This window comes from Hydra vulgaris, chromosome 07 (assembly GCF_038396675.1).
Source record: "Hydra vulgaris chromosome 07, alternate assembly HydraT2T_AEP".
Classification (NCBI taxonomy): domain Eukaryota; kingdom Metazoa; phylum Cnidaria; class Hydrozoa; order Anthoathecata; family Hydridae; genus Hydra; species Hydra vulgaris.
This window is the reverse complement of record NC_088926.1, coordinates 27,130,001-27,144,752: the sequence shown is the minus strand read 5'-3', so window position 1 is coordinate 27,144,752 and position 14,752 is coordinate 27,130,001. Positions and strand designations below refer to the sequence as shown.

Sequence of the window (14,752 nt, the reverse complement as noted above, 5' to 3'; positions counted from 1 at the left end):
ATTTCACTTCCAACAAGGTTACAAGCAACTACTATTAGAGTAGGAAGTAACTGGAAGAGAAAAGATAAAGTTGATAAAATAAGATAACGATTAACAGACAACTTGACAGATTGCAAATTAGATGAATCAGAAAAACAAGATGCCGGAAGCAAATTCCAAAGAATCCATTTCAATTTCACTATTATCATTCAACATTAGGGTGGAGTGAATTTTAGTTTTTTTTTACAATTCATTTAGCCTGGGTGTGCAAAAGTTGTCTATTCATTTCAGAAATACTCTGGAAAAATATCAATGCTCTAGGAAATTATCTTGAGGTTCCTCAAGACCTTTAAAATTTTAATGGGTCCCTAATATTATGTAAAAAAAAGTTTTTCAAAAGTATGTCATATTGGGTCTCAAAAGCAGCAAAATTTTATAAAAATTTTAAAAATAACAATTATTTTAAAAAAAAAAAATTTTGCTTCTTTTGAGACCCAACATGACATACTTTTGAAAAAAATTTTTTTACATAATATTAGGGACCCATTAAAATTTTAAAGGTCTTTAGGAACCTCAAGATACTTTCCTAGAGCATTGATAATTTTCCAGAGTATTTCTGAAATGAATAGACAACTTTTGCACACCCAGGCTAAACAAATTGTAAAAAAAAACTAAAATTCACTCCACCCTATTCAACATATTATAAGTAGTATTACTACTGTTAATATAGTTACTACTACTGTTACTATACTGTTACTATAGCAACAAATAATCATAGAAGAATTGTAGAAATTAAAATCTTTTCTATAAAATTACTTAATACTCAAAAGTGAACAAAAGAAAAAAAATATTTATCAATCTTTGTTATTAAAAAACAAAAAAAGAAAAGAAAACTTAATAAAAAATTAGAGGCTAAATTAAGTTATAAAAATATAAACTATTCTTAAGTTGTAAAAAACATATTTTTAAAAAAATATCTGAAAAAAGATTTTAAAAAAATGATAATATTCAATTTAAATCAAATAAAAATTAACAAAATCATACAATTCTAATAACAAAAAAGTAATAGCAATTTTGATAAAACAAACAAAAAATAATGTTAAATCTGTAAAACAATTTTATTAAACTGTTCAAAAGAGCAAAACAATCAATGCAAAATGCCTTTTGTAAAGCAATATATTAAAAAATCAAATACAATTACTTTAGAATATATATATATATATATATATATATATATATATTATATATATATATATATATATATATATATATATATATATATATATATATATATATATATATATATATGTATATATATATATATTTTTATTTATTTATTTAATTGATATGTATATATATTTATTTAATATTTATACAAATTAAATAAAGCTTTTTAAAAAAATTCTTTAGAGATATAATCTTTCTTAATTCAAAGGTTCTCCAACTACAACAACTCAGTCTCCAACCACAACAACTCAGTCTCCAACTACAACAACTCAGTCTCCAACTTCAACAACTGACTCTCCAACTACAACAACTCAGTCTCCAACTACAACAACTCATTCTTCAACTACAACAACACAATTTTCAACTTCAACAGCTGAGTCTCTAATTTCAACAACTATGTCTCCAGCTAAAATAATGGAATCTCCAACTACCACAAATTATTCTTCAGCTACATCAACTGAGTCTCCAACTACAACAACTCAAATTACAACTACAATAACACAGTCTCCAACAACAACAACAAATTCTGCAACCACAGCATCTGGATCTCCAACAGGAACAACTCAGTCACAAACTACAACAACTCAAATTCTAACTACAACAACTCAGTTTCCAACTATAACATATGAAACGTTAACAACATCAACTACAACATCTCAGTCTCTAACTACCATAACTCAGTTTTCAACTACAACAACTCAGTCTCCAACTTCAACAACTGACTCTCCAACTACAATTACTCAGTCTCCAACTACAACAACTAAGTCTTCAAATACAACAACTCAGTCTCCAAATACAACATCTCAGTCTCCAACTAAAACAACTCTGTCTTCAACTACAACAACTCAGTCTCCAACCATAACAACTCAGTCTCCAACCACAACAACTCAGTTTCCAACTACAACAACTCAGTCTGCAACTACAACAACTCATTCTTCAACTAGAAGAACTCAGTCTCCAACTACAACAACTCAGTCTCCAACTTCAACAACTGATTCTCCAACTACAATTACTCAGTCTCCAACTACAACAACTCAGTCTTCAACTAAAACAACTCAGTCTCCAACTACAACAACTCAGTCTTTAACTACAACAACTCAGTCTCCAACTACAACAACTCAGTCTTCAACTACAACAACTCAGTCTCCAACCACAACAACTCAGTCTTCAAATACAACAACGCACTCTCCAACTAAAACAACTCAGTCTCCAACTACAACAACTCAGTCTTCAACTAAAACAACTCAGTCTCCAACTACAACAACTCAGTCTTCAACTAGAAGAACTCAGTCTCCAACTTCAACAACTGACTCTCCAACTACAATTATTCAGTCTCCAACTACAACAACTCAGTCTTCAACTAAAACAACTCAGTCTCCAACTACAACAACTCAGTCTTTAACTACAACAACTCAGTCTCCAACTACAACAACTCAGTCTTCAACTACAACAACTCAGTCTCCAACCACAACAACTCAGTCTTCAAATACAACAACGCACTCTCCAACTAAAACAACTCAGTCTCCAACTACAACAACTCAGTCTTCAACTAAAACAACTCAGTCTCCAACTACAACAACTCAGTCTTCAACTAGAAGAACTCAGTCTCCAACTTCAACAACTGACTCTCCAACTACAATTATTCAGTCTCCAACTACAACAACTCAGTCTTCAACTAAAACAACTCAGTCTCCAACTACAACAACTCAGTCTCCAACTACAACAACTCAGTCTTCAACTAAAACAACTCAGTCTCCAACTACAACAACTCAGTCTTTAACTACAACAACTCAGTCTCCAACTACAACAACTCAGTCTTCAACTACAACAACTCAGTCTCCAACCACAACAACTCAGTCTTCAAATACAACAACGCACTCTCCAACTAAAACAACTCAGTCTCCAACTACAACAACTCAGTCTTCAACTAAAACAACTCAGTCTCCAACTACAACAACTCAGTCTTCAACTAGAAGAACTCAGTCTCCAACTTCAACAACTGACTCTCCAACTACAATTATTCAGTCTCCAACTACAACAACTCAGTCTTCAACTAAAACAACTCAGTCTCCAACTACAACAACTCAGTCTCCAACTACAACAACTCAGTCTTCAACTACAACAACTCAGTCTTCAACTACAACAACTCAGTCTTCAAATACAACAAGTCAGTCTCCAACTACAACAACTCAGTCTTTAACTACAACAACTCACTCTCCAACTACATCAACTCAGTCTCCAACTACAACAACTCAGTCTTCAACTACAACAACTCAGTCTCCAACCACAACAACTCAGTCTCCAACTACAACAACTCAGTCTCCAACTACAACAACTCAGTCTTCAACTACAACAACTCAGTCTCCAACTACAACAACGCACTCTCCAACTAAAACAACTCACTCTCCAACTACATCAACTCAGTCTCCAACTACAACAACTCAGTCTTCAACTACAACAACTCAGTCTCCAACCACAACAACTCAGTCTCCAACTACAACAACTCAGTCTTCAACTAAAACAACTCAGTCTCCAACTACAACAACTCAGTCTTCAACTAGAAGAACTCAGTCTCCAACTTCAACAACTGACTCTCCAACTACAATTATTCAGTCTCCAACTACAACAACTCAGTCTTCAACTAAAACAACTCAGCCTCCAACTACATCAACTCAGTCTTTAACTACAACAACTCAGTCTCCAACTACAACAACTCAGTCTTCAACTACAACAACTCAGTCTCCAACCACAACAACTCAGTCTTCAAATACAACAACGCACTCTCCAACTAAAACAACTCAGTCTCCAACTACAACAACTCAGTCTTTAACTAAAACGACTCAGTCTCCAACTACAACAACTCAGTCTTCAACTAGAAGAACTCAGTCTCCAACTTCAACAACTGACTCTCCAACTACAATTATTCAGTCTCCAACTACAACAACTCAGTCTTCAACTAAAACAACTCAGTCTCCAACTACAACAACTCAGTCTTCAACTACAACAACTCAGTCTTCAAATACAACAAGTCAGTCTCCAACTACAACAACTCAGTCTTTAACTACAACAACTCACTCTCCAACTACAACAACTCAGTCTCCAACTACAACAACTCAGTCTTCAACTACAACAACTCAGTCTCCAACCACAACAACTCAGTCTCCAACTACAACAACTCAGTCTCCAACTACAACAACTCAGTCTCCAACCACAACAACTCAGTCTCCAACTACAACAACTCAGTCTCCAACTACAACAACTCAGTCTCCAACTACAACAACTCAGTCTTCAACTACAACAACTCAGTCTCCAACCACAACAACTCAGTCTTCAACTACAACAACTCAGTCTCCAACCACAACAACTCAGTCTTCAAATACAACAACTCACTCTCCAACTAAAACAACTCAGTCTCCAACTACAACTACTCAGTCTCCTACAACAACAACTCAGTCTCCAACTACAACAACTGATTCATCAACTACACTAATGCAGTCTCCAACTGCAACAACTGATTCTCTAGCTGCAACAACTCCGTCTCCAACTACAACAAATGATTCTCCAACTACAACAACTCAGTCTTTAACTACAAGAAATCAGTCTATAACTTCAGCAACTTTGTCTTTAACTACAAGAACTGAGTCTGCAACTACAACAAATCAGTCTTCAACAATAGAGTCATCACTTACTCAGTTTGTTACATTAACATTACCATATACCACAATGAGTTCAACTTTAAAAACTTCAACTGTTTCAGTTTTATATTTAACAACAGAACCAATGGCCTTGTATGCAGCAATTCAAAACATGCGTTTAACTCTATGTAAATTTTCAGTTACTTTATTTTACTTTTTTATTTCTTTATAAGTTTTTTTTATAACAAAGTTTCTATATTTTATTTACTAGCTGCTGCAACACCTTCTTCTTTTAAAGTTAGCATCCCAGACCTGTGTTTTTTAATGAAGTAAGTGTATATTTTCCTTTCTTTGTGTGTTATGTATTATATATTTAAATTAACCCCATACACACACAAATATATATATATATATATATATATATATATATATATATATATATATATATATATATATATATATATATATATATATATATATATATATATATATATATATGCGCTTGTACAATTTTCTTCTGATCAATTAATAATAGAAAATGTGGAAAATAAACTTTGACACTGTGACTTCCAAAGTGTAGTTTCATCATTATTTCAGATAGTTAAAAAGTCATTATCAAAAAGTTGCATCAAAGGAATATTTTTATTTGCCATTTACAAAATTCGATTGCCTGGTACTGTAAGGCAGCCACAAGTGTACGCCTCTGACATATATATACATATGTATGTATGTTTAGTTATTACATAATACGTACATTTAATTATTCAATATAATACATAAAATAAGTTGAATTATTTTGCCTGACTAATTGTATTATAGAACTGTCTGTGAGATTAATATTTACTTGATATTTTATATTTTTTATGTTTTTATGTTGCTTTTTTATGTTTTATGTTGCTTTTTTATGTTTTTTTATTCCTTTCTTATGTTTTAAAACCTTCATTACAAGACTATGTTACTAAATAATATATAGTATATAATATACTATATAATATAGTAATAAAATAAACTTTCTGCTATAATAATAGTAGTAATTTGATAAAAAAATCACCTAACATTGCTTCATAAACTAACTGAATCTATAAAGATCTGCAGTCCTCTATAACAATTTCAAACTATTTTCAAATTCCAATTTTTTATTAAATCAGAAATATATTTATCGCAAAAATATACAATGGTAATAACAGTATACAAACAAAAAATATTATTTTTTTTTAAGATAATATTAATGAAAAGAATTTTGACACTAATACAAAATAAAATAAAAATGAAAGATATTCAAAATTAAAACTAAAAAAAAAACCTTTCTTAATCAAGGTCAACAAACATTAAAAATACTTTAGACTTTTATGGCTATTATTTGCTTTTATTTTTTTCTTGTATATTAATTATATTAATTAATCTACACAGTTTAAATTTATGTTAACTTCAATCTTAAAAATTTGATTTCTATCAAAATTTTAAGAAATAATATATATATATATATTTTAATATTTTATACATATATATATATATATATATATATATATATATATATATATATATATATATATATATATATATATATATATATATATATATATATATATATATATATATATATGTACAGTGGTGTGAAAAATATTAAGACCACCAAGAAAAAAAGCTTTTTTTTTAGTTTATACCACTTTTTAGATTCTAAAAAAGTTGCAGCACTACTTTATTTTATTATAAACGTGCTGTGGGTGTGGCTGAGTATTGAAATTATTAATTTTAATTTTAATTTATTAACTTTTATTGTAGAGTTATGTGTTTTAGTAAACATTTGGTATATTTTGCCTTGTGAAATGTAAGTTGCAGACAAGTGAATATGTATGGTTCAAACGAACTATAAGTGATTTTTGTTAGATTATTGCTGTTGTTAGTGATACAGTTTAATATTTTTCTGATTTTAAATATGTGATTTTGATTATTTAAGCATTTTTTTTTGTCAGATTATATTATATTTTCAAAATATGGGTAAAGTTGCTGACCCTAGTCCCAGAAAGCGAGGCAAAGTTGAAGCATTATTAAAGTTGGAAACATTTTCACAACGGGAAATTGCCAAGAGATGTGGACTAAGTAAAACAGCAGTTTTTACCATCAAGAAACGATTGGACTTTGGTTTGACGTTCCACTTCAGGACGAAAACCAGTCATGACGCCACGTGCAAGAAGGGTTCTGCTTGCAAACGTTCCAAAAAACAGAAGAATGACCAGCAAGCAGCTCCAGGGTGTGCTGCAGGAGCACCAGATCAATGTCTCAACAAGTTGTGTTCGGAGATGGCTGATACAAGATGGATTTGTAGCACGTCGACCGCGCAAAAAACCGCTCTTGACCAATGCTCAACAAATGCGACGGCTGCAATGGGCCATGGATCACAAAGATTGGACCACAGAACAATGGAGAAAGGTATTTTACCCTTTACCATTTTTTATATAAGAGCTTACAATCATGTACTTTAAGTTGAAGCAAAATGTAACATATTTTTTCATATAATAATGATGTTTAATATCATTACCCACTAGTGCAATTGTTTTATGTATCGAACATTGTAGCAATGGCTATGTTTATTGCATGAATTCAAAATGAATTGAACATGTAACCAGTGATTACAGGATGTTAATCTAATGTAAGCTCAAGGCTTTTACAGTGTGTTTGTATTTTTAGGTTTGCTTTAGTGACGAGTCTATGTTCGAGATACTCGATGATAAATGTCAGTACGTGCGCCGTCGTTCTGGGGAAGAATTTCATCCGCAATGTCTGGTAAAGACCGTCAAGCATCCTACCTCAGTAATGATATGGTCAATGATAAGTTCCCATGGTGTAGGAGCCCTTAGAATTGTTGAAGGCAGAATGAATCAACATCAATACATCAACATATTAGAGAAAAGCCTTCTACCTCAACTTCCAATTCATTTTCCTGATGGTGATTTCATCTTCCAACAAGACGGTGCACCGTGTCATCGGGCACTCTCTGTTACAAACTTTTTGAATCGTAATAATGTTCCTATCCTACCATGGACTGGTAATTCACCTGATATGAACCCGATAGAAAACTTGTGGATGATAGTCAAAAAGAGAATTGCCGACAGAAAACCAACAACAAAAGTCGCATTGATTGAGGCGCTCATAGAGGTTTGGACACATGATCCAGAAATACAAGACATGTGTCCAAGACTGATTGATGGAATGCCTAAGAGGGTTGAAAAACTTATTGCAGCTAGAGGAGCATCCACAAAATACTGAACTATGCCCATTTTATGACATTGTGTGCGTGTCTTTAAAGGAAATATTCAAAAAATTTACTTTTTCAACAATGGTCTTAATAATTTTCACACCACTGTATATATGTATATATATATATATATATATATATATATATATATATATATATATATATATATATATATATATATATATATATATATATATATATATATATATATATATATATGGGTTATTCTATATGAAATCACCTAGTTTTAAAGTGCCCCAGAGTTTTAAAGTGTCTCAGGTTTGCTTCAAACTTTGACCACCTACAGATTTTATGATAAAAACACAATCCTGAAAATTTCAGCTTGATTGACCATTTAAATCATTTAAAAGTTATGATTGATTTATTATTGAACAAAATCGGAAAAATTTGAGTATGCAGAGCTTACAGTAAATTTTTTTTGATTTTTGACAGACCATAATTTTGTAAATAAAAAGGTGATCACCTTACAGGAATAGAAAATAGCGTCAACAGTTGAAACTTTTTACTGTGGATGTTGCATATATAGACAAATTCCAAAAAAATATATATACACATGAAACACAAGAATATTAATTTCTTTATCTCTTATTTACTTTTATCTTTAATGGATGGAGCAATTATTTGACATATTACTTTGTCAAATGGAAAAAAACTGACTACATTTTATATCATTAGTCCATTTCAAATATAATTTATTTTTATGTATGAACTTTGCATAAAAATCTTGGTTTTCATTACAAATCTTGGTTTTCATTACAAATCTTGAGCACAAACCTATGTACATTCATCAGAGTAAAACGATTCAATGTATTTACTGGATTTAAAATTTGAAGGAACTTTTTGTACCAAGTTAACATTATTCAGTGAATGGATATCATAGACAGTATCGCTAGAGATTTTCCATACAAAAAGTTTCTCTCTACCTGATACAAAACTGTGCTGCTGGTGACTGCGCTAATCTCTTCATATTGTTTCTGGAGGTTAAAATAAGTTTAATGGTTATTAATATCATCACTTGATAAAATATGTTATCACCTTTTATCGCCTATGTAAACAGTTTGTGTGGTGCAAGAATCTGAAATGTAGTTGCTGCTTGTAGGTTCGTTTTTACAGCTTCTTTGTAAGTCATATTTGCAATTGAATATTTCTTTGTAAGTCATATTTGCAATTGAATATTTCTGCTCTATGGCAAAAGTCATGTAATTGCATTACATGGACTTTTGCCATAGAGCAGAAATATTCAATTGCATGGAAGTTTGACCTGGATCATAGTCAAGAAGTGATGCTCAGCATTTATATTGTGATCTTCAAGGTGGTCCATTAAGTTTAATAGATAATTGTAGTTTTTGTACTGTGACACAGCACAATCACTGAAATATTTCATTTTATTGATTGTGGATAATTTTATTTTGACCATAGCAAGTATTTTTGCAAGAAAACAATGAACTGCTGTTTCTTTATGGCGAAGATGGTCAGAAATTATACAATAGCATTCACATTTGAGTTGATCTTTTTAATCTTTGTAATAAACAGCAAATGGATGTAAGGCAACTTAATCCTGCTGGTAAATTGTAAGGTAACTTGAGCCAGTAAAATTTTTGTGCAGAATATTGCGCAAGAAAACTATATATCTCTGCAAAATCTATAAGAACAGGTGTGTTGATCTAATGTTCTTTTTGTCTCTAATAAATAAGATTGTGCTACTTTGTTACATCTACTGTAAAGTAGATGTAACAAAAATCATACAAAGTTTACTTAGAGTTTGGGAAAACTCAATGCTTGCTTGAACTGCGACAAGTGCAGTCACATTGAAATTGAAATAATTTTTTTAAAACAGGATTTTCCAAGCAAGTCTTCAAATTAACTTTACCAGGGCAGTTAGAATATAGATGAAACATGCTGCTTCGAATATATATATTACAAACACATACTTTCATAAAATCTTTGTAATATACCAAATGACCCTTAATTAGATCAGATAAAAGGCCCTTAAGTAAAACGACGCACATCAACTCAGTATTTTGATGATTAGAACATACAAAAACTGAGTGACTTCTACTACTGTCAACTGTGATGCAACACTTTATCCAACTTTGTGTTTAGGGTATAACTTCTTAAACTCCAGATGAAGTTCCTATAAAAAAACTATTATTGAGCATTTTTGTTTATGAACTTTTACATTATTTATACACACAGAAACAAAATCTTTTTTTTCTTTTAAAATCTTAAATGACACACTGATTCACTTGAAAAACTGATCATTTTCATTCAGGGGAAAGTTAAAAACATACACCTAAGCTATAGGGCTACAATAATGTTATAAGACAGAGTATAGGTCTTTAAATTTTTTTTATTGATTGTTTATATATAGAACCTCCACAGTAAAATGTTTCATAACTTGCTTCAACTGTTTACGCTGTTTTCTATGCTTACAAAGTGAATGTAGTTTATCATATTTTTCAAAAAAAGTGATATTTTAACAGGCTGCTGCAGGTGTAACTTTTAATGCATAATTTTGGTTTATACCACTGGTGCTTACTCTTAGTATGCAAAAGTAACAAAAACTTGGCATTGCCTATCTGTAGGTATTGAACTGTACCACATTAAAATTTCCAAAATACGTACATTAGGGTTAGGAATCAATGAACATTTTAATACTAATAAAGAAAATCGCAATTATTTTGTTCAATTCAAAAAAAGTTCCCAGACCAAAGCACTTTACAACATAGTGGTGGATGCCATATATTACCAAAAATTTATATCTTTAAAAGTATATCAAGTTGGATCTCGAAAGAAGTAAAATTCCATAAAAAGTTTAGTTGAATAACATTCAGTTTTTTAATTTTTATTTTAAAAAAAAAGTAACACTTTTTAACAAAAATTGAAAAAAAGCACTTTTTAAGACATTTTTTAACATTTTTTTTAAGGTTACATTTAATGAAGTTTGTTTATGAAATCTCTATAAAATTTCACTTCTTTTGGGATCCAACATATATGATATGCTTTTGAGGATCCAACATATATGATATACTTTAGGAGAAAAATATTTTTGGTAAAAGAAGACATTCACTATGACATTGGGTGTTTTGGTGCAGGAATTTCTTTTTTAGAACCTGCTCTAATCATAATTTTTAAATAATTGGGTTACAAAATTTTATCATTTGTGACCACAGGTGATGCAAAATTTTTTTTAGTCATAACCCTAATGTACATGTTCTGAAGGTGTTGATGTGACTTTTAAATTATTTTTTTTTTGTCTAGAACAATTTACATCATTTTGGTTAAGTTAAATTCAAATTCTTATCTCAAAAGAAATCCAAGCACATATTCATGGGATGAAATAAGCAACCATACAGATGGTTTATACTTAGTAGGAATCCTCAATGGAAATAGCACCGTCAGAAGTTTTACAATAGGGGAAGGATTAAATCGTAAACGAAGAGATACTAGTAAATATTTTGATTATTCTGATTGATTGAACTTATAAATTGAGTTTTAATTGGTTGTAGTATAATGTTGACTGAAAATATAGTATAATGAATTTTTTTGCCAAAATATAGGACTAAAGTTCAAAAAATATATTTTTTGCTTGCATTTTAATATAATTTTATAGGCTTTAATTACTTAAAAAAAATTTTTTCATGTTTTATTAATATTGTTTTTTGGCAATCAATTATATGGTCAGTATATTTAATTAAATAGTCAGTATTTTGTTGCATAAATGGTCAAGATTTTTTCTTGTGTATACTTATTTAAAGATTGGCTCTGTGATTGTACATACATTGACTGATTTAAGGATATGAAGTTTTTTTTGGCGGAGATTCTCACATTAGTGACTATTTATTTAAAAATATACTGACCATTATATATATATATATATATATATATATATATATATATATATATATATATATATATATATATATATATATATATATATATATATATATATATATATATATATATATATATATACATATATATATGTATGTATGTATATATATATATATATATATATATATATATATATATATATATATATATATATATATATATATATATATATATGTAAATTATGTTAGTGTATTTTACAAATAGAGTGCTCAATGTTCTTAAAGAACAGAGCAATAATAAATTAGTAAAAAACACTTATCTAACTTTTATCTTTTACTTTAAGTTTCACCATTGCTGGATCATCAGGAAGAGTTTAATTTATATTTATATATATATATATATATATATATATATATATATATATATATATATATATATATATATATATATATATATATATATATATATAATATATATATATATATATATGTGTGTATATATATATATATGTGTGTGTGTGTGTATATATATAAATATATATATATATATATATATATATATATATATATATATATATATATATATATATATATATATATAAATTATGTCAGTGTACTCTACAAATAAAGTGTTCAATGTTCTTAAAAAACAGAGCAATAATAAATTAAATTAGTAAAAATATTTAACTATTTTTTTTCTTCGACAACTTGTTTCTCCATCAGTAGGTTCATCAGGAAGCTTCCTGATGAACCTACTGATGGAGAAACAAGCTGTCGAAGAAAAAAAATAGATAAGTGTTTTTACTAATTTATATATACATACATACATACATACATACATACATACATACATACATACATACATACATACATACATACATACATACATACATACATACATACATACATACATACATACATACATACATACATGCATACATACATACATACATACATACATACATACATACATACATACATACATACATATATATATATATATATATATATATATATATATATATATATATATATATATATACATATATATATATATATATATATATATATATATATATATATATATATATATATTAGGCTGATAACTTATTTTAAGTTTTTTAATTTTTTTAAATTGTCTTAACATTAGGAAATAAAACTTTTTTAAGGAACTGTGAAATTATATGTAACTTGATGATTGTTTTTAAAAATGTCCCCATAGACCACTTTTTAAAACAAGCTAGATTACTTTTCATATCACTTAGTTAAGATTTTTTCAGTTTTTCTTTCCTAATACAAAACCTTGCTAAAGTTATTTTTTAACATGTAAGTACATTTTTTATAATGCAATCTTAAAAATTATTAAGAATATTTCATTTATCAAATCTTTTTAGGTAGGGATGTATAAAATAAGCAGTGATGTCATAAACAAAAACAAGAAAACATGGCAAAGCAATTTAGTTGATTTTGAGAAAGCAAAGGCAAAAAGAACAGAAATCAATAAAATTGAAGAACCACTTGACAAGTTAATTAAAATTCCAAATGCACTAGTTGTTTTAGAAAGGTTTACTTGGCCTCTTGAAAGAAATCTGTTTTTGGAAGATGCAAAGTTATTGCCTGTGAATTAATTTCATTATAGGCCAAATTGATTTTTCCAGCGATAACAGAAATATCCGTTTCAAAAGTTTAAAATTTGGTGAATAAATACCACAGAGATCAGAAGGCACAGATAATCAGTATCAGCTATTATAATGAAATATTGTTTGATATTACAAATAAAAAAGGTGTATGGTTGAGTACTGAAGAAAAAAAATTTTACAAAGTGCAAGTTGAAATAATGGAAAAGTAGGATATGTTACTTCAAAAGTTGTTCCAAATCATCCATATAAATGTATCAAAAATAAAGTAACTGTTGTCAGCAAAATCATACATCAAATAGAAATCACTGGCTCTAGTTAAAGAGAGATTGATGATGATTTTGCCCCATCTGCTAGCAATTTTTTTTTTGGAGCAAAAGGTGGTGTTGTAGCATATTTAAAAAAAGAGTTTATTGCCAGGATTTTAGAAGTTCCACAATATATTGGTTGCCATCATCATGTGTTAGACTTGTCATGGATGAAATTTTAGGAGGCAAAACATTGTAACTAAATGTATATTATTTTTTTGTTCATGAACTGATACAAAATTATGATGTCTTGGTTAAAAATTTAAAACAGTCAATGTCAATCATCAGCATACCAGCAGAAAAATGGCAAGGTGACATAGCTAATGAGCTAGGGCATCATTACAGATATTATGTGGAAAAAAAGATTTTGCCAAAATTAATTATAAGGCTCTTCCAAATATTAGTAATGCTAGATGGCATTCAATAGGAATTATAGCATTACTGGCATTTGTTTTATTGCAAGTACATCTGTAGCAACTGCAACCAGCATGCAATTTTTTTACTGGTGAATGGATGAATATTTGGTTTTCGAATCACTATTATAATAGAACAAACTATGAAGCTGCAGTTAACCAGAATGCAAAAGCAAATAAATCTTTTTTAAGACACTGGTGCAATCAAGAAACTATTATAAACACTGCAAGATCCAATACCTGTGCAGAACGTGCAGTAAAAGCAGTGTAAGAAATTTTGGTTTATGCAAAAACTGAAAAACAATCAATAAAAAACTAATTTTTTGTAATAAAATTTAAAAGTTATACTGGTACTAATTTTTAAGCATTTAGAATATATTAGAAATATATTCTAGATGCTTGACTTTATATTGAAAATGTTAAAATCATTAAAAACATTTTTT

General features: G+C 29.1%; 1 protein-coding gene across 7 annotated transcripts in view; it reads left to right on the top strand.

The window, feature by feature from the left end:
- LOC105845233 (mucin-2) overlaps positions 1-14,752 on the top strand; it is a 135,210-nt gene that overhangs the window by 83,452 nt on the left and 37,006 nt on the right. For all 7 annotated transcript variants that reach the window (XM_065801521.1, XM_065801520.1, XM_065801522.1 and 4 more), the window contains 3 exons: positions 1,415-5,029; positions 5,113-5,170; positions 11,380-11,567. In XM_065801521.1, coding sequence (XP_065657593.1) covers positions 1,415-5,029; positions 5,113-5,170; positions 11,380-11,567 — 3,861 coding nt within the window. The remainder of the gene's footprint in view (positions 1-1,414; positions 5,030-5,112; positions 5,171-11,379; positions 11,568-14,752) is intronic.